The sequence below is a fragment of the Oncorhynchus clarkii genome, chromosome 6, assembly GCF_045791955.1.
Source record: "Oncorhynchus clarkii lewisi isolate Uvic-CL-2024 chromosome 6, UVic_Ocla_1.0, whole genome shotgun sequence".
NCBI classification, from domain to species: Eukaryota; Metazoa; Chordata; class Actinopteri; order Salmoniformes; family Salmonidae; genus Oncorhynchus; species Oncorhynchus clarkii.
In genome coordinates this window covers 60,960,522-60,982,756 of record NC_092152.1, presented here as the reverse complement: position 1 = coordinate 60,982,756, position 22,235 = coordinate 60,960,522, and the positions used below count along the sequence as shown (strand labels likewise).

The following is a 22,235-nucleotide window of genomic DNA, read 5'->3' as shown; positions in this document are numbered from 1 at the left end:
TACGCCATTTAGCAGACGCTTTTATCCACAGTCATGCGTGCATAATTTTATGGATGGGTGGTCCCGGGAATCAAACCCACTACCTTGGTGTTACAAGCGTCATGCTCTACCAACTGAGCCAAGAGCTACAAAGGTCCACAAATCATCATGATGTATACTATTTTATCATGATGTATACTATTTTATACTGCGATGTAAATATTATATCGGCTATTACTTGTGTTTTTTTTACAGTGCATTTACTTAGTAGTAATCTGTTTGTCAACATGCTATTACTATATTATAATTATAGTTGTCGGGGCAGCACATAACACCACATCTGCATGTCCATGTAAAGGGTTAACAGTGTACAATCCACCACTGGTGATGATGCCTACATGATGGGAAAAGCCTCTCTCCACCCACTCTGCATTTACCACCATGTGTATGTAGGCGGTAGGACTCATAGCTGTGCTGTTACCAAGCAGATTGGGGGGGTCATGTTGAAAGACTGAGTATGGCTGGGAGCCCTTTACTATCAGCAGCATGGAAAGTCGTGTTTCTACTCAGTAAAACGTTGTGAGACACATAAAGCGTTATGCTGATGGGTTTCTCTTCTATCGTGCATTTGTCTTTCAAAATATTTTCCTTCAGTCATTGATATTGATACAGCTGAACTTTGGTTGTTGATCTCAAGAAGCATTGCTCCTCTTTGGTCATTTTCGGTCTTTTTCCAAAATAACGATTAGGCTAAATCAAGGTAGGAGAATTCCACATTGTGCATACTTCGTATACATGGAAGTCAGATTTGTCTATTAGAAATACAGTAGTTATGCACTTAACGGGCAATTACCCCACTTTTCAACCTCATTGTCATTATCTCCAGCACAATAGCAGTGTCTACAAATGTGAAAACGGCACATTTCAACGTTTTGAAGAAAAATATACAAAGTTACAAAGTTCTACCCGATGACATCATCAAAAGTGAAAACATTTAAAAAAAATGGTGATTTTCAAACACTGTGAGAATTTCTTGGTGACGTGAGGAGAAAGAAAAGACCTTCCCTCAGGCTAGAAACTCGTTGCAGGTTTTGAAAATCACTGATGTCACAGATACATTTTTCGGACTTTTCTTCTTATCTTTTTAACCACAGATCATAGAAACACGCCGTTTTCACATATGTAGACACCGGTATGATGCTGGAGATGATGAATATGAGGTTGAAAAGTGTCAGAATTGCCCTTTAAGACTGCTTATTCACAAGGTGACAGAGAAGTCAGAGCGTGCACTGCAAGCTGTTAAAAAAAAGCACAGAAAGCAAAACATTACATCAGCTACAGTGTACTCTACTCATATCCATTTTTAGAACAACCAAGTCATTAATAACATTGTTATATACTACATCTCTTCAAAGCACTGAGGCCCTGAAATACCATGACACTGGGAAGACAGAAGTCGTGAGAAGAGGGGCTTGTGTATACACAGCCTCAGTGTTTGGGGAGCCAGCTCCAAAACAATGGAGTGGAGTGTGACAGTGTGTTGAGGAGATGCACATGCCCCCTGTGTCTCTGCCGGCGACCTCTCCTTCTTGGGTGCTGTTTCATGGGGTCCTCTGAGCCAATCATACCCTGTCCGGCCCTGTGGTTTAAATCAGTGGAAGCTCCCCATCCAACATGTATGAGCTTTTGTTTTGGAAGAGGTCTCTGGTCCTCATCACTTCCTGTACATTGACACAGCACTTTATCATAACAGGTTAAACACCTCACAGGTTTTTACTAAAGGTCAGGGTTTCCCTTTCTAGTAAAGCCTAGGTACATGAGAGAGACAGAGAGTGGGAACAGCGGAAGAGGGGGATCAATCCTACAATCCCGCAGTTCAGAGAGAACGTTGAATTGACCATGTTCAGTTTATGAGCTGTTCTGTGCTTTCCCTGCTTCCCTATGCTGTGTCTAGGTGAAGTGGAGTGGAGGTCTGGTAGAGTATAGCCTGGAGGGGGAATTCCCAGAGATGCTGTTCACTGTCAGCAGAGAGGGAGTCATCTCTCTCAACGCCCCACTAGACAGAGAGACTCAGGACCAGGTGAGTGACCACACATTTTTCATTCATATTGTATCGTACCTCCTGTCTTTATCATATAGTAAGGACTTGTTAGGGCTGCGAACGCATAGTCATGTCATGTGATGTACAACATTACACTGAAAGGACGGAGGAAAATCTGGGTAAACAAGAAAAGGAGCGTCATGATTCAAATCCCAACGTGTCTTTTTTCCTCCTCTGCAGTTTGCCAAGAAGCTAAGCTCCAAAGCTGTACAGGATTAGATAAACATCACTTTTTGGCACAGGTTGACTTTGGGTTCATTCTGCAGAGTAGCAAGCAACGTGTCTGGCCAGAGACCTTACTGCTCACTGGTCTGACACAAGGAAAAATACATCACTGTATTGGATGTGCTGTTTCTACAGAAAGCCCTCAGAGAGTCTATTCTGTCTGAACTATACCTATAGTACAGTAATTATAAAGATAGACACACACCCTCTTCCCTCCTTCTCCTCTCTCCCTACCTGGCAGTGACTGTCACCTATCATGATGGAGTTGTCATGTTCCATCATGCATCACACTGAGTCACAGCCTATCGATCCACCTCCTCACACAACACGAGTGAGGCAGTCCAGGTTCCCTGATTGAGATGGTTCCCCGCTGACTGACTGAGACTCATATGTCAGCGACATGTGACTCTTACAGCTGATGGAGGGAAGCGGGAGGAGAGGAGGAAGGGGATGCATGCACATGTACAGTACCTCTCGCTTGGTGTCGACAGAGTTGCGTGCCCGTATAGGGCGCAGAGATGATGAATCATCTCTGGATGTGTCAAAGAAGGCGCTATACAAGCAAAATGCCTCAGTTCTGTGAGCTGAGTAGCAGTCAAGGAATCAATGGACACGCTGAGTGTTGGCACTGTCACTGCCTATCGTTAACCTAATGGCTTCATCTTCTAAAGACAGGTCGGAGTGAAAGGGGCAAGGGGGGGTGAGCAATCTGCACTCTAAAAAAGCAACAACTTACTTCATTCACACACATACACCCCCACATACCTCCAACCCGCCATCTATTCTAAGAAAGCTCAATATATAATGAATACAAAATTGTTGTGGCTTCATCTCAGACTGTGGTTCAAGTGTGTAATTGTGCCACGTTCAATACAGAACATGAAGATCTTTCCTGGCTGAGAGCTGGCACTTTGTGTAATTCCAGTGTGTCTGTCTGTGGTCTCACTGTGTGTCCAGGCAGGGAGATTTGATCTAGACACTTTGTAAAAGCACATGACCCCATGTGCCTCTGTCTGTTAGTTCCAGATCAGCATCGTGGTGGAGCGTCCGGATGGCAGGGAGATCGCCAAGCCTGTGGAGCTGAGGGTGATGGTGGGCGATGCCAACGACAACAGGCCCACGTTCCCTACCACACAGTACCACACCGTGGTCAAGGAGCTCGCCCCACGGGGTGAGGCACAACCCTCAGAACACACTTTTAACACACACCTACAGACAACTCTGGAACATACTGGATCGCAAAGGCCTTTTGTTTACGCTTGAAACTAAATACTCCGAAATCAAAAAACATGGAGAAATTCATCAGTACGCTCAAAATAGGATTCTGTGTTTCTCACTCAAAGAAAATTTGTTTTTGCCCAAACACTAATCTGTGAGGACTTTGCTCTTTTCCCAGGGACGGAAATCCTCACAGTTCAAGCAGCCGACAACGATGATCCGAAAACAGATAACGTGAGGATCTTCTACCGGCTGGTTGGCCAGATCCCAGAGAGCCCTCGTGCTTTGTTCCGGGTGGACCGTGACTCTGGGGTCATCTCAGTGCAGGCAGACAACCTGGAGGGAGCCGCCCCACAGTACACACTGACCATCACTGCCGAGGACGCTAAAGGTGACCAACAGTACTGCATGGCAATGTGGTTCTGTGGTGTTAGGGAGAGGGGTGAGGGATTACTTCCACAAAGATAATGTATACATAGTACAATGTAAAGATAATCCAGAGATACTCTATAGTAGTAACCTATTGTGATATGTAGACACGGGTGCAGTGGTAGTGTAAATTAGTTTTAGACTAGCAGATGTAACGTTGGAGGTTTTCCCTCTGCTTCCTTTGAGGAGAATATTGTTTAAATATGACACTACAGTGACTGATGATCATGATTAAGACTGAGGGCTTCAGTATGAAAGAGGCATGCCAAACTAAGTGACTCACTAATGGAGCCTATCTCTCTCTGATTATGATTTCATTTGCAGGCTTAAACAGCTCATGTACTGTGGTTGTGACAGTGCAGGACGAAAACAACAACCCACCCGTCTTCACTCCACACGAGGTACCTTTACACAGGCTGAAAAGGGGACTGACAGTGTGATTTTGGGTTTGGGGGATAGACGTGATTCAGGGCACTCATTGAAAATCTCTCTCTTATACAGTATATTAGATGTTTCTCTTCTGTTGGATGGCTGCTGTGTGAACTCTCCCTCCAGGTCACTGATTTGATTTCCCAGAGGGGAGCGAGATGGAGTGCTTTGAGGGGGATCCAAGCTTTAATCTCAGGCTTATACAAATGTAGGACCTTCATTTGAGCCAGTTTGCTACAGCAGGAAAGTAATCCTTCAGCAACAGAAAATGTGAATTATTATGTGGATTATAATTAATGGACAATTTTTCGTAAGGGAGAATCAAGTCTAAAATTTCAAAGAGGAAATGACAAACTTCAGAAGCATTTTCAAACCTCAAATACACTACACGTTTTACATTTCCTGCATGGCTGGAAAGTTCTCCTACAACAGGGTGATCAAATGAGTATCCTACAACTTTAAAGATGGAAACATATTATTGTAGGGTTTATTTCTCATTGTGCTCCAAATGGACAATGTTCTCTGAGTTAATCTGAATAAGCCTCAGATGAGGCCTGTGAGAATCCTTTATTTATAGAATAGGCAAATCCACAGCGTCGCCATAAGACAGCTCTAAATGATATCCCTCACACATACAGCAGTCGGAACATTTCACATCTTTATAGAAAAATCATCGCACTGAGCAATAATTACTACTATGTCTGAGCTCACTGGTCCAAAAAAGCAGTTCTAGATGAAATATGAAATACTTGGTTAAAAGTGAAAAAATGCATCCCTTCTAGTACAGAAATGAGCTGCGTTGTTCTGGAATTTGTCAATAAAAAGCCCTTAGAAGTGACTCATAAGAAATCTCATTAGCCGCACAGTGTCGTCATCTCCTCTGGTACGGGGGGAGTGTCCCTGAAAGGGACCTTAGTCTTAACATAAACACTATTTTTGATCTATGAGAGCATCTTTGGGGACAGTCAGTGTTTCCAGCGGTCTTTTTCATAGTCGATCCTCATTAATAATGAAGTCACCGCTGAGGTCACAATGAGACAACATTGGATTAGCGCTGGCCTCAAGGTATGCAGTATACGGGCCAAAGATAGACCATTTTCTCACATACTGTTCCAGAATGGAAAACAGTCTACACCCACACCTCCTGAATAATGCAGGAGACAGTAGTAGTAGTTGTGAAAGATGTGGGAGCAAATCACCATCTTAAAATGGGGACATGTGACAATGAAGCACAAAGCTGTTGTTGTCCTCACTGGTGCTAGACTAAGTCAATGTAAACCCTAACTGTGCTTGTTATGTTTAGATGCTCTCGGAGGGAGAGAAGGTACTGTTAAGATACAGGAGACATATTCATATTCTAGAGTTATTCCAGTGTCATCCAGTTTGTTCCTCATTGGGTTCAATCCATGCCAAAAGATTTACAGCCATTCTCATTATGGATTCTCTATGCACCTCAACAATGCTGGCGATCATTTTTTGAGTCGATGCCAGCCCCAGGCTCATATTCTCTCACTCTGGCACACACACACACACACACACACACACACACACACACACACACACACACACACACACACACACACACACACACACACACACACACACACACACACACACACACACACACACACACACACACACACACACACACACACACACACACACACACACACACACACACAGAGAGGTGGAAAAAGCTCTTGAGTGGGTCACGCCAGAGTGCCCCTGCTTTTTCCAGCAACATGTGATCGGGTTTGTAGGGAGCTGGCAGGTGAGTGGTGAGACCCATGGTATCAGCGACCCTCTAGCCCGGGCAGGCAGATCAGAGACACAGCCATTTCAGTGGAGGACCACAGTGAGTGGCTGATTAAAGGACTCCCAAGCAGAGAGATAGGAGGTGTGTGAATGAAGGTCAACAACACAGGGCCACAGGGGACATGCCTGCATACACACACCAGACCTGGGTCAAATACATAACCTAGATTATGTCAAATATGTTCAAATATTTGAAATGCACTTGATATATTTAGCTAGTTAGCCTGGAACAACGGAACCAATGGAGTCGTCCTAAAAGTGCAAATTCCAAGCTAAAACAATATAATACTAAATAATACATTTTTAAAAATCAATCCCATTTATTTTATAAAGTCCTTTTCAATAGTTGTCACACAGTGCTTTACATATACCCAGCCTAAAACCCCAGAGATAATTGTTTTATTTTTTATTTTACCTTTATTTAACTAGGCAAGTCAGTTAAGAACAAATTCTTATTTACAATGACAGCCTACACTGGGCCAATTGTGCGCCGCCCTATGGGACTCCCAATCACGGCCGGTTGTGATACAGCCTAGAATCGAACCAGCATCTGTAGTGACGCCTCTAGCACTGAGATGCAGTGCCTTAGACCATTGCGCCACTCGGGAGCCCAAAAGAAAGCTATGCAGATGTAGTAGCCCATGCTTCATTATCTTTTCCTTCTCCCTGTCCTCATCCCCCCTCCTCGCTCCCTTTCTCCTCTCACCTTTCTCTCTCCCTTCTCCCCTTCTCTCTTAGTACGGCCCCTTCCACCTGGCAGAGGATGCTCCTTTGGGAGCCACGGTAACGGCGGTGTCAGCGTGGGATGCTGATGAGAGGGGAGGAGACAGCTGGCAGGTGAATTACAGGCTGGAGTCTGGCAACGAGGAGGAGGTGTTCATGCTGGTCACAGACAAGCAGACCAATGAAGTTTCACTCATCCTCTCCAAGGTACGGCAATCTCCTTCATTCAACAGTCTCTTTTCTCTCTGGTTCATTCACAAATAAGACACAACCCAAAGAGCCCTAGATGTCGATGAATAGGATGCTTTTTAACATGGTAATAATATCTTCATAGAATTATGCAATATTGACGGGAGTTGTAGCGATAATAATTATGCATTTCGACATTGCAATAGTAAACCATAAGGAAAAGATACATGCATATTGAATCTTGCTTTGCATATCACTTTCTATGTCTCTTCATACACACACACACACACATGGGTATTTCAATGACACGTGTCCCAAAAATAAGCCATGACAAAAACAATAGTTTATCCCAAAATAATCTGAGCCCATCCCTGGGTTGTCTCTGGCTCGTCCCTGGTCTCCTGTAATCCCCTCCACCCTCCCAGCCCTGCCCCAGCACCGCCCTGCGTCAGCTATCTCCCCTGGCCTGGACAGGAGGGGTTTGGAGACAAAGAGGGAGTGTTTGTCATTGTTTGTGTCCCCATTCTCTGGAAGCGGGACCTTCTACCTCTCTGTGGGAGTAGAGGAATGTTACCTATATTCCGCAGAGGTAAAACAGGTGTTGCCTCCGGTATTGTCTAAACTAATACAGGACTGGAGCACATCCCCTTTGCATTGTCTCTGATGAACCCTGCCATACAGTAATGATATGCTGTATAAGGCTCTGACATAGGCCTACTGTAGCTCATTTTGAAGCACCACATACAGTGTATCCTTAGTGCAGTAGTTACAGGCTTAAAGCCAGCCAACGACCGTCCGTCTGGTAAAATAGCTTGTTAGTACATCAGAGCATGCTCACTAATATGTGATCTTGTGGCGGGACTGAGACAACCCAGAGGGTAGTCCCGTTGTCTCAATAACAGCAGCTTGCACAAAGTCTAATGGAATAATTACACAGTTCCATTAGTCTGTAGAAAGCAATTACAGTTTACTCACTATAAACCACATAGGCAAGGCACCGCTAACTGAACACTAGCTAATCTGTCTCTCTGGTGCTGTGCAACAGTTGTTGTGAGAGCGTGAGGATAATAGCAAGGAGAATATTCAGCTCCTGCTGTGCTGTAGGCGGATGTGTCTGAGGTTGGGTATATCGTGCTAATCCATGTGACCGGATCAGGGAAAACTCCAGGCCTTTTACCAGACCCATGTTAAGCATGTGTTCTGTTGCAATGTCTCCTACGCGCATATATGCAGTACCTGCCGTCATGAATAGTGAATGAGAGAGGATGGCGTATAAAAGTGTGTGGTCAGTCGCCTTGAGCTGGGTGGATGGTGCACATAGCTGATTCAATCATTTTCAGGGGGAAGAATAGAGATTACAAATTAACACACACACACATACCATACACACACACACGCACACACACACCCACACACTGGACTAATGCTTTGATCTTATTATGATCTTGCTATGAAAGAGGGGATCACAAGTAATCGTCTCCTTCATTTTAAACCCAGTGAGCTGGAGACTCTCATGCGTCCAAGTATCCCCATTTAACCTAGTGGGCCGCCCTCCACACAGCAACTTAAGGCCAGCAACAGCAGCTGAGGGGTGGTTGGATTCTTCTGGTTGTTGCCTGATACAAACCTGCACTTCACTTCCAGTCAACACCATTAGTCACTCCAACACTGAACAACATCTGTGTTTTCTCTCTAGCAACAGAGGTAGCTATTTGGGCCAGGCGACATGTTATTAGCAACAGCAATCACTTAATTTCACCCGAACGTAGACAACACAGGGGATACAATGACGGGCTGTGAACTCACAGAGTAAGCATAGCAACGGCTGTCCACTAACGGGATTCTCTGTCACAGGCAGGATTCATGTCAAGTGACACGTGAATCAAATGGCCGTCCCTGTCATTCCAGTTTGTTTTACAGTGGAAATAAAACTCCTCTCTGCCGGTAAATCAGCTTGTCTGACGGTATTATGCAGGTGACGGTATTATAGAGGACTTGTTTAGAGTCACTGTGCAGTGTTCCACAACCCTCTCCTTTCCAGTAGGATCAGCCTGTAAATCTGTGGAACACGTCGATTCCCAGCAGATATATACAGGCTCTTTCTGACCTCCTGTGTTTGCTCCATGAGCGTAATACAATCCCATGCCTCTGTTGGAGGGGGCGGTTCGATATGTTGCTCAGTCTAAATGAGCAGCCTGTGCGTCTCATGGAGTGCTGAAATGGCACATTCACAACACATTCACTGACTGCTTTGATGCTCTTTAGATTATGTCTGCTATTTTCTGGGAAATGTTAGTAAATCCCTCCCATGATTATTTTCCTGGTGTTCATTCTTGCACTGTAGAACACTATGTTCCCATGTTTCACAACTATTCGAACACTACATGTATGTAAGTGCATGCCCTTCCATATGAGCAGCATTTCTACGGCAACCTGTATGCATGCAGGTGCTGGACTTTGAGCGGGAGAGCGAGTACATCCTGGTCCTTAGTGCTCAAAACCCAGTGGCCCTGGTACGAGGGAGGTATGGCCCAGCGTCCACGGCAACCGTCTCCATCTATGTGGATGATATCAACGAGGGCCCCATCCTGTCCCAGAGCCACTACGAGGTCACCGTCAGAGAGGGGGAGGAGCCAGGACGGGTTATTGCCACTATTCGTGGATATGACCCAGACTCACACCCAATCAGGTGAAACATCGTTCATCGGAAATAATATAAAAATAAACATTAATTCACAGTTTAAAGGCATGGATCATTGTGTTATCCCACCCCGTTTTGTTTTGGTCCAGATACTCGCTCAGAGGAGACACAAAGAGGTATTTCTCCATTGGGAAGTACTCAGGTGAGCTGAAGACTGTCCAGGCCTTGGACAGAGAAGAAAACAGCACCTACACCATGGAGGTCATGGCTGAAGATGGACGTAAGATGGTTTTCTGACAATAATGTCTACTTCTATATCTTTCCAGACAGAGGGTCCAGGGCAACTTAGACCTCAACCTTGTGTTTGCCCCAGAGGGTTTCAAATGTAATAATGCAAGGCTAAAACAATACTTACATTGAGAATTCAAGACCACACAGTATTCACTGTCAGTGTAATAAGCAGGGAGTGAGTCATGCGAAGTGACAGCCAGTGTGTAGCTAGCTAGCTGGTGGGTGTAGAGTGGGAAGTGAGGAGGGGGTGTATGTTGTATAGAAAACTCCAATCCAATCCTCCCCCACAATAGTTAAGCACGACTCAGAACAGAAGACAGACTTGCAGGGTCTGAGAGCTGCACACGGCACCTCTCTAATTACCCGCTGCCCTTATCCCTCGCATGCACTTATCACATCTAGTGAAAAATCTATTCAGACTGGTCCATAACCCACAGAATGGGGGCTCTGACTCACATCTTGAATCCACACCTATAGAGGTTAGAGAGGGCAGTGGCGTTAATTGGTGGAGGAGATCATGTATTATGTTAGTTGGATCGAAGTGTACAGGTATCAGAAACATTTTAAAATATGCTTTTAATGTCCCTCTGTGCTTGTCAAAGCAAGGCCAGCAGCACCCAATACGGTACAACACGAGGACTGTTGTTACCAATGATTCAGTGGGTACTAATGTTTATTAAAACTGTACTATTTGCCTCCCAGGGAACTCTTCTCTGTCAGCTTCAACACTGGTCACAGTCCATATCCTGGATGTGAATGACAACAGTCCGGTGTTGGTGGGAGACTACTCCTGGAAGTACCTATGTACCCCACGCTGGGAGGACCAGGCCTTGGTGCTGGCATCCCGGGACAGTGATGGTCCCCAGCACGGTGGCAGGCTCAACTTCTCCCTCCGCAGTGACGCCACTGTGCGCGGCAACTGGAAACTCACCCCCATCAATGGTCTGCCTCATCATCCAGATAAACTATCTTCTGTTTTTTCACTAACACATTTGTGTTTTATCTTGACAAACAGAAAGATCAACACACACTCAAACCAGCCTCTTAGAACATCAGATATTTCAGTAACCAGTCCAGCAGTGGAAATTGTTGTGTATATTACCATGACAATACTGTAGGTGTGGTCACTGTAGTAGCGACATGGTGACCCAACGCTATGACATTGTAGGCTCGCACCATGCTGTAGGATGCAGGACCCAGGAAACATTAACCTCTCTGCAGGATCAATCCAGATCGAGGTATGGGATTGGTTGAGTCATGTCTGTGTAAGAACCACTACCAGACAGCTAAATGAAAGTACCAAATTAGGCCACTTATTCTATTTGAGTCGTCACGGTGACGTTAGACCTGACACTCTCACTGTGGTTACCCGTGTATAGGGTAACGTCATTGACGATAAAATGGTTTTCAAAATAGAAAGCATGTACATGCAATAACATTGGAAAGAGAACAATCCGGGGTGTTTTGCTACAGTGTGATGAACGGTGAATAGGATGTAATTCAGGGATCCATTCAGACCACCTGTTGATCCACAGACACGTGTAGAGGATTAGAGTGAGTGGCACTGAGACACTGACTGACAGTGGAAGTAAATTGCCCCCATCCTTTCTTCTGAGGCGCTCTGACTAGACAATGTCTCTAAATCACCTAATGGCCCTCTTCCTGTCGCTGTGCCTGTCTGTAATGTGTCAGGCTGACATACATTAATCAGACGTGTCGACTCGGCTGTGCTGTCATAGTCTCTCTATTGTATCACCGTGACAACCTTTTCTCTTTAGTTTTTCTCTCTCGCCATTTCTCTCTGACGCGTTATTATTGGAAGCTGCAGAAGGCTGGCTATAATTATATTTCCCTTTTAATTTGTGTGATGTCACAGCTGGGGCCCGCCAGGCTGAAAGGCTAAGAGGCTAAAAGTGTATTTTTCCCAGCAGCACCCAGCAGCTGCAAGACTTGTCCCTAATAACACCTCCTGCAGACGTGCCGTGGCGCACCTATTTACCTCACCTTTGTGGCTCTTAGCCCTCCTCCCTGACAACTGGAGAGGCTGGAGAGAGTGACGGAGGTGTGACGCAGCCTCTGTCTTTGAGAAGCTCACATAGTCGGCTGTGCTGTGCTTGTCCTGAGAGGGTACCAGTAGATTCCACTGTTCCTGTCCACCACAGAACAGACAGTCAGTCAATTCTAATTAGTCATAAATAGACACAGCAATGATTTACCTTTATATTTTCCATTATTCCTGTGGGCTGTGATAAAAGCAGGTCTATATTTTTTTTGAACTCTCACATACACTATTCCTGTCAATGACATCAAAGAAAAGTCACAATAAGAACCATTGAGGATGCGGCAGACCAAGGGCTCCTCTACTGTTTATGTCACTGACGCCGGTCGGTCGCAGCCTTACCTAACAAGATGATATACAGTGCATTCGGAAAGTATTCAGACCCCTTGACTTTTTCCACATTTTGTTACTTTACAGCCTTATTCTAAAATGTATTCAATCGTTTTCTCCCCCTCATCAATCTACACAAAATACCCCATAATGACAAAGCAAAAACAGGTTTTTAGAAATATTTGCTAATGTATATATAAAAAAGAAGTTTATATCACATTTACATACAGTACCAGTCAAAAGTTTGGACACACCTACTCATTCAAGGGTTTTTCTTTATTTTTACTATTTTCTACATGGCAGAATAATAGTGGACATCAAACACTTTGAAATAACACATATGGAATCATGTAGCAACCAAAAAGGTGTCAAACAAATCAAAATATATTTTATATTTGAGATTCTTCAAAGTAGCCACCCTTTGCCTTGACAACAGCTTTGCACACTTTTGGCGAACCATTGCTTTTAACCAGGGCAAGGAGACCGTAAACATGACAGAATACAAACATTGTAGCAATTCCCTCCCCAAGGCAATCAAACAAGCTAAGCGTCAGTATAGAGACAAAGTAGTCGCAATTCAACGGCTCAGACACGAGAGGAATGTGGCAGGGTCTACAGTCAATCACAGACCACAAAAAGAAAACCAGCTTCGTTGCTCCCAGACAAACTAAACAACTTCTTCGCTTGCTTTGAGGACAATACAGTGCTACCGACACGACCCACTACCAAAACCTGTGGACTCTCCTTCACCGCAGCCAACGTGAGTAAAACATTTAAACGTGTTAACCCTCGCAAGGCTGCTGGCCCAGACGGCATCCCTAGCCGCGTCTTCAGAGCATGTGCAGACCAGTTGGCTGGTGTGTTTACGAACATATTCAATCAATCCCTATCCAAGTCTGCTGTTTCCACATGCTTCAAGAGGGCCACCATTGTTCCTGTTCCCAAGAAAGCTAATTTAACTGAGCTAAATGACTATCGCCCCGTAGCACTCACTTCCGTCATCATGAAGTGCTTTAAGAGACTAATCAAGGATCATATCACCTCCACCCTACCTGGCACCCTAGACCCACTCCAATTTGCTTACCACCCCAATGGGTCCACAGACGACGCAATCACAATCACACTGCCCTAACCCATCTGGACAAGAGGAATACCTATGTAAGAATTCTGTTCATCGACTACAGCTCAGCATTTAACACCATAGTACCCTCCAAACTCGTCATTAAGCCTGAGACCCTGGGTCTCGACCCTGCCCTGTGCAACTGGGTCCTGGACTTTCTGACAGGCCGCCCCCAGGTGGTGAGGGTAGGAAACAACATCTCCACCCCGCTGATCCTCAACCCCGGGGCCCCACAACGGTGCATTCTCAGCCCTCTCCTGTACTCCCTGTTCACCCATGACTGTGTGGCCACGCCTCCAACTCAATTGATCAAGTTTGCAGACGACACTACAGTGGTAGGCTTGATTACCAACAATGACGAGACGGCCTACAGGGAGGAGGTGAGGGCCCTTGGAGTGTGGTGACAGGAAAACAACCTCACACTCAACATCAACAAAACAAAGGAGATGATCGGGGACTTCAGGAAACAGCAGAGGGAGCACCCCCCTATCCACATCTGTGGGACAGTAGTGGAGAAGGTGGAAAGTTTTAAGTTCCTCGGCGTACACATCACGGACAAACTGAAGTGGTCCACCCACACAGACAGCGTGGTGAAGAAGGCGCCTCTTCAACCTCAGGAGGCTGAAGAAATTTGACTTGTCACAAAAATACAAACTTTTACAGATGCACAATCGAGAGCATCCTGTCGGGCTGTATCACCGCCTGGTACAGCAACTGTAGTGATAATAGTAGAAGATAGAAGAAGATAAGAATGTCCTTTGTGTTGGTCCAGAGGTGCGTCACAGTCTCTCCATCTCTTTCAGAACAGAGGCACATGAAGGGGAGCAGTGTCAGAGGCCAGCCAGGGGCTTTTGGACCCCCGGATAACAGCTAACAGTCTGATAGTAGACCCTCTGTTATACATCGCTGTATTTTGGATTAATTCATAGATTAGATCAAGTATCAGTGCATTTGCACTAGAACCAACCTTCGTCACCCCTTGGCCACTGTGTTTGTTTTGCGTCACAGAGGGTCTACCAGACACAAGTGACAGGGTCCCTCACACATACAGCATGTGTATGATAAACCGACCTAGGTCTTTCCTCTATCAGAATAATGTTGATGTGGGCTGTTGATCATGCCAATATTTTACACATGTTCACCAAAACCTAGTTAATCATTCAGCCATGAGTATTTACTGTATATTTAGCTGTGAATGGCATTATAATTATGAATTGGCCTGTATCGCAGACTCTTTACTGAGAACAAGCAGATGTTTAAAAATATATTTGAGGTAATGTTTTTCATTCTTGCACAGGCTTTGGAGATTTTGGAATTTCCCTCTGATGTTTACTTTGCTTTTAGACGCTAGCCAAAATGGACAAAAGTTTCTGTGTACCGTCAGTTAAATTGGTCTTAAAAGTACACTGCATGACCAAAAGTATGTGGACACCTGCTCATCAAACATTTCATTCCAAAATCATGGGCATTAATATGGAGTTGGTCCCCCCTTTGCTGCTATAACAGCCTCCAGTTTTATTGGGAGGCTTTCCACTAGATGTTGGAACATTTCTGCGAGGACTAGCTTCCATTCTGCCACAAGAGCATTAGTGAGCATAAGTGAGCACTGATGTTGGGCGATTAGGCCTGGCTCGCAGTCGGTGTTCCAATTCATCCCAAAGGTGTTTGATGGGGTTGAGATCAGGGCTCTGTGCAGGCCAGTCAAGCTCTTCCACGCCAATCTCGACAAACCATTTCTGTATGGACCTCGCTTTGTGCATTGTCATGTTGAAACAGGAAAGGGCCTTCCCCAAACTGTTGCCACAAAGTTGGAAGCACAGAATTGCCTAGATTGTCATTGTATGCTGTAGCACTGGTACTAAGGGGCCTAGCCCGAACCATGAAAAACAGCCCCAGACCATTATTCCTCCTCCACCAAACTGTACAGTTGGCACTATGCATTGGGGTAGGTAGTGTTTTCCTGGCATCCGCCAAACCCAGATTCTTCCGTCGTACTGCCAGATGGTGAAGCGTGATTCATCACTCCAGAGAACGATGGAAACCCATTTCATGAAGCTCCAGACGAACAGTTCTTGTGCTGACGTTGCTTCCAGTGGCAATTTGGAACACAGGAGTGAGTATTGCAACCGAGGACACAATAATAGATGGCCATTATTTGTCATCCATTCTTTTCAGTAGAATATACATTTCTGTCAGCACCACCATTGTTCGCTCTGGTAGCTGAGCTGTTATTACAGTCATGTCGATGGACAATTGAACTATCAAAAGAAACATGCAGTGTTTACAATCAATGTCCCTTCTGTCCTTTCCTTTCACACTGGGATGTTGCAGCTGTTATTACTCTGTAATTAATGTCCTTTCTCTGAAAACAAATAGGAGTGGATTGGGCATATGCTGAGTCTGTGTTCATGTGTTTTCTCCTTGCCCTCCCACCCCTCAGAATATCCCCACAACTCAATCTGGTTGACAGCATCTGCTCTGTAAATAGAAAAGGACATCTCATAGATCCCTGTAGATTTGTTTCCTTGATGTTTGGCAGCATGTTCCCTGATGTTTGGCAGCATGTTGGAACAGAGTACTGGTCATCCTGAGACATTGTGTTCAGACTGACTCAGTCTCAGGGTAGGATGGGCCGCAGGTGCACCCTTTCCCCCTGTCGCAGCCTGGTCTCAGCCCAGTCTGCCTGGTGATACCCCCTCTACAGAGGACAGACAATTTGTACGCGTTATGCGCTACAGTACTCGGCGGTCCCATTCTGTGAGCTTCTGTGGCCTACCACATCGTGGCTGAGCTGTTGTTGCTCCTAGACGTTTCCACTTCACAATAACAGCACTTACATTTGACCTGGAGAGATCTAGCAGGGAAGAAATTTTATGAACTGTCTTGTTGGAAAGGTTGCATCCTATGACAGTGCCACATTGAAAGTCACTGAGCTCTTCAGGAAGGCCATTCTACTGCTAACGTTTGTGTATGGAGATTGCATGGCTGTGTGCTCAATGCTTTACACCAGTCAGCAACAGGTGTGGTTGAAATTGCAGAATCCACTAATTTGAAGGGGTGTCCACATACTTTTGGTAATATAGTGTATGATTCTTGGAAAGGTTATGTGAACAATTTTTTAATTTGACCAAGAATACGTACAGAAAATGTCAAAGTTATGGAGCCCAATAAACCTTTGTCATAAAGGTTTACCATAGGCTACCAATGTAATATCTGTCTTTCCTCAGACACCCATACCAACCTGTCCCTGAACATCCCATACCTGTCTCCTGAGGTCTACACGGTCCCCTTCACCATCTCTGACAGCAGCTCTCCTCCCAGGAGCACCTTCATCAACCTGCCAGGTGACACATATTGATACAGTTGAAGTCGGAAGTTTACATACACCTTAGCCAAATATATTTAAACTCAGTTTTTCACAATTCCTGACATTTAATCCTAGTAAAAATTCCCTGTTTTAGGTCAGTTAAGAATGTGAAATGTCAGAATAATAGTAGAGAATTATTTATTTCAGCTTTTATTTCTTTCATCACTTTCCCAGTGGGTCAGAAGTTTACATACACTCAATTAGTATTTGGTAGCATTGCCTTTAAGTTGTTAAACTTCGGTCAAACGTTTCGGGTAGTCTTCTACAAGCTTCCTTGGCCCATTCCTCCTGACAGAGCTGGTGTAACTGAGTCAGGTTTGTAGGCCTCCTTGCTCGCACACGCTTTTTCAGTTCTGCCCACAAATGTTCTATAGGATTGGTTGAAAAATAAGTTTTAATGACTTCGACCTAATTGTATGTAAACTTCTGACTTCAACAGTATGTGTTGAAGCAGAATATATTGCTCTACGAGGACATGTTTACAAAATGTGACACGTATCATTTCTCATGTGTTGTAACTTTGATTTTGTCACAATAATAGATGGCCATTATTTGTCATCCATTCTTTTCAGTAGAATATACATTTCTGTCAGCACCACCATTGTTCTCTCTGGTAGCTGAGCTGTTATTACAGTCATGTCGATGGACAATTGAACTATCAAAAGAAACATGCAGTGTTTACAATCAATGTCCCTTCTGTCCTTTCCTTTCACGCTGGGATGTTGCAGCTGTAATTACTCTGTAATTAATGTCCTTTCTCTGAAAACAAATAGGAGTGGATTGGGCATACAGTATGCTGGGTCTGTGTTCATGTGTTTTCTCCTGGCCCTCCCACCCCTCAGAATATCTCCACAACTCAATCTGGTTGACAGCATCTGCTCTGGGGTGGCAGGGTAGACTAGTGGTTAGAGTGTTGGACTAGTAACTGAAAGTTTGCAAGATCGAATCCCGAGCTGACAAGGTAAAAATCTGTCGTTCTGCCCCTGAACAAGGCAGTTAACCCACTGTTCCTAGGCCATCATTGAAAATAAGAATTTGTTCTTAACTGACTTGCCTAGTTAAATAAAATAATCCCTGTAGATTTGTTTCCCTGATGAATGGCAGCATGTTGGAATAGAGTACTGGTCATCCTGAGACATTGTGTTCAGACTGACGCGGTCTCATGACAGGATGTACCGCAGGTGCATCTTCTCCCCCTGTCACAGCCTGGTCTCTGCCTAGTGATCCCCCTCTACAGCACACCGAACTGATTTAGTAAAACCCTGAGGCCTCAGGGGCATGGAGATGTTCTCTCCCTGTCATCGTGGTCTGCTCGGGGTATCTGTAATGTGTTTACGAGTGCTGAATATGTCCCCTTTGTGAGTTGCGTTGACTGTGTCTTAAATCACAGTGACGGTGTGCCCATGCAATGTGAGAGGAAACTGCAGGACCGCCGCTAAGCAGCTGCAAGGAATGCCAACCGTCCAGTCCACCGTCGGCATCCTACTGGGAACCTTGGGGGTCATAGGTAAGGGTAGCTGCTGTTTGATTGTAGACTGAACACCTTTAATTAAGCTACCAAGTTAAAATAGCCACGTCAATCAATCAATCAAATGTATTTCTAAAGCGTGTTTTACTTCAGAAACCGAGCCTGAAGTATAAGCAAAATGGACCTTTGTGTAATTTTGTGTCATGATGATCTGAGTTCACTTAGGATCTTTTTCAGGATCTTACATTTGAGTTAGTCATGGGATATTTTAGTATGTTGGGCCTAATTTTATCTTTCTTATTTATCCCAGGAATCATTCTAATCGTTGTGTTTGTGAGGCTGTCCTACCAGAACCCCAAACCTCCGAGCAAAACCAACCAGGAGAGAGAACCCCTGAGGATCTCACTGTGAGGGTACTGCCTGCATATGTCTCCGACTTTGCCCATATGGACAGGGCCATGATAGTAGAGCAATGACATAGTGAGAATGTTTATTCAGTACTGTGCATAGTATTTACCTAGTGGGTAGTTCTTATATTGCGGTGGTATTTGGGCAGTGCATTTGGGAAAAAATGCACTTAATATTTCTAGATTTTTTTTATTTATAGTAAATGTATTTGGGTACATCTTCCCAGTATAAATCAACTAATGGCAGCTTAATGACTTTAAATAATTTTTACCATTATGATAACATTGTACCACCAGTAGGAGTACATTTTAGGTAAATTAGGATTTTCTGAAATGGAGGCCAAGTATACTAAAATCTAAGGTCATTAACCCTTTAAAGATCACTTACTAAAGTGATATGAGTAATAATTCTGCTCACAATGTCATTTTCCTTCATTTAAATAGAGCAACACCATGCAAGACTTTGGATTTAGACACATCAAATGATCAATGGAATCCTTAAATGTATGATATACTAAAAGGGTATGATTAGCTTGTAATTGTATTTAATAGACCATTCCCCCATTAACAGTTTGCCACTGGAGGGAATGCTCACTAGAGGGAAATACACTTGCGTGTTGTGGAACACACCTTCCAAGTTGCTCATTATTTTGCATAGAACGCATGCCTCTCGTTGATTATCCCTTACGTAATGAATTATTTTCGAGGCGGTAACACCAATGATATAAAACTGAGGGAAACATTATATTAGTAAAACATACTTTTTTTTAATAGCCGTTAATAGCTGTTTTTATAGATCTTTACAATCTGTTTAATACTTTTGTTTACTTTCTAGCATTCAAAATAATAGATAGATATCTCTAAATCCCCCAAAACATGTCACAACAACCAGAGCCATAGAGTATACTGTATATAGCGAGAGTTTGGCCAATGTAATTTCTGTCTGAACGCGCTGAAAGAGACACTTTTTGCTCCATAGCCATTGCTAAGTGATAATCAACGCTTCCACGCTGTAATGTTTATTTCTGGTCGTTTTTAAAAACCTATGAAGATGTCCCGCGAAAGTGGAAAAATGCAATTTGTTGACACCACAACACATTAGAGACTTGGATACACATTATTCAGAATGCTGATAATTAAAAAAACGTCTGTGAAAATTGCTGCTCTGTTTTGCTTGTTTACAGACCCCTCATGAAAAAGTACTACAGAATTACTACACAAAACCTACTGATTTTACTACTTGATTGCTATTGAGATATGTAGTAAACCAGTAGTGATTTATGTAATAATTTAAGTAGTAATGAGTGATAAATTGGGACATTTTATGACTGGTGAACACAACATATTTCCTACTCAAATCACTACATAATTCTCCCTTAATGACTACTGTGTAACTACATAACCGTTTCTAAATGTAGTTATATCATCAAACAATTATATATACATTTTGTATTTGTATTAAATTAATGACATATTAAATGACACATTTCCACTTTTATGTTAATCCATTTCAGGCCTTGTCTTCATTCAGCTTTGACTTAACTATCTTTAGATCCTGTTTTCTGTTGCAGCAACATTTCTCTACCACGTAACCTTTTAGAAAATACAGACAAGCAGAAGAGACAACCAATTATAAGCCATTACCAATCATCAGCTAACAGAGGTCACATAAAACAACACAGAAAAACATTTGATAAACAATGTTAATCTTACCAACAGTGGTCTCTAGTCTTCTTATGTCAAAAGAGGTAAGTAGAATGGCTAAGTATACCAATATGAACATACCCAACATTTGCATACAAACACACATACTAATTAACTAGCATGACAAAAACAGAGGCTACATATCTACATTTCAATGTGGCTAGCAAACAACTAGGCTAAACTCAATACATCTCTATGACAATGGCTAACGGCTAATACCGTTTTGGCTAGCAATCTTGTTGATGTAGTAAAAAGCAATATAAATGGCTAAACAACGACATGAAAGTTTTCATAAAATATAAAAGATGGTGCCAGCATAACAGCTATGAAAGTCTGGATTACGAAGGATGGAAGATGATTACATTCGGGATTGTCAAAAACAGTAGCTATGACTTCCTGTTTTGTCTTCTTTTGCGGTCACAAAAAAACGTGTTGGTCTGGCTGTAGTGTTGTGATACTTATTCACTACCAACATCAAGTAGTAAAAACTCCACTTGATTGCTATAGACACGCCTGTGTAGTAAAGCTGTAATGTTTAGACGACTTATTTATCAACATCAAGTAGTAAAAATGTATACCTGATTACTACTGGAAACACTACTGTTTTCCAACTGAATACTACAAAACTCTACTTGTGTATCTTGAGTAATGCATAATCTACATATTCACTACACACTCCCTACAAGACTCTACATAGTCACTACTGCACAAATAGGTTTTGTGTAGTAATTCAGTAGTACTTTGTCATGAGGGGTGGGTCATTTCATAGGGAATTGTCGGAGACGCTCTCGTAACCAAAATATCACCAAAATGTTGTGAATAAAGGTGCCAACAAGTATTTTGTTGGACAATGTATATTATGTATAACATGCGTATCCCGTACATACGACTAACATACGACTAAAAACCTGGCTGAACTCTCAATATATGACACCGACTACAACTCTACTGGGTCACAACTGGGACAAGGCAATTTGCTAACCCTAAATATTTTCAAAAATGCAGAAATATAAAGGCAGTATAAATGGCTTGTATTATATTTTATCATAGACAAAAACATGTTTGAAATGTAACTATTCGTCATTTGAAAGTGTTTTTGATGGTTTTAAATGCCACCGCAATTCAAGAACCACCCAAGTTGTAGACTTTTGGCATTGCTCATCTACAGCATTTATGAGACATTTGTTGCGTTTCAGTTATAGTATCTGTCATATTTTGTGACACACACAATACTCACAATTACAATATTATCATTAATTAAGATTGCGTCATACATGCTATGCATTATAGGGATGTTACATTTAGTTATTTTAGCATGTAGCTATTTTATCTATTTCAAATATTGACATGTAATGATTTGTAAGAATCAGTAGGTTTTTCCTGTTTAATGTTGATTTTAAACCTTGTAATTAAAATGCACGATGCCAAATTTAATCTATTCTTCGCACCATATCATTCCACTGATTACATTTCACATTGTAATAAAACTATTGAAAAGAGAAGCCTACTGTTCATTCACAATGCTTTTTAGAAGGCTTAACCACATCGAGGTTGATATATTGTTAAAGTAATCCCAGGTTTAATACCCTGTACGTAATAAAATGGCATAAAATAACAAAAATAGCTTCTTAGTAGAGCAATTTCTCAAGCAAGACTTTTGCTAGGACTGTCGGAGTGGTCTGAGTGGGGAGGGGATAACTGAAAAGTACTTATTATTGGCAGAGAGGTTCGGAATTCTCT

General features: G+C 43.1%; 1 protein-coding gene across 1 annotated transcript in view; it reads left to right on the top strand.

Moving 5' to 3' along the window:
* LOC139412415 (cadherin 16, KSP-cadherin) overlaps positions 1 to 21,992 on the top strand; it is a 28,931-nt gene extending 6,939 nt beyond the window's left edge. Inside the window, exons 7-17 of the mRNA XM_071159214.1 lie at positions 1,934 to 2,059; positions 3,326 to 3,476; positions 3,702 to 3,914; positions 4,277 to 4,353; positions 6,935 to 7,126; positions 9,556 to 9,797; positions 9,899 to 10,029; positions 10,743 to 10,982; positions 16,777 to 16,893; positions 18,307 to 18,423; positions 18,695 to 21,992. Coding sequence (XP_071015315.1) covers positions 1,934 to 2,059; positions 3,326 to 3,476; positions 3,702 to 3,914; positions 4,277 to 4,353; positions 6,935 to 7,126; positions 9,556 to 9,797; positions 9,899 to 10,029; positions 10,743 to 10,982; positions 16,777 to 16,893; positions 18,307 to 18,423; positions 18,695 to 18,795 — 1,707 coding nt within the window. The 3' untranslated portion in view covers positions 18,796 to 21,992. The remainder of the gene's footprint in view (positions 1 to 1,933; positions 2,060 to 3,325; positions 3,477 to 3,701; positions 3,915 to 4,276; positions 4,354 to 6,934; positions 7,127 to 9,555; positions 9,798 to 9,898; positions 10,030 to 10,742; positions 10,983 to 16,776; positions 16,894 to 18,306; positions 18,424 to 18,694) is intronic.
* The last annotated feature ends 243 nt before the right edge of the window (positions 21,993 to 22,235 follow it).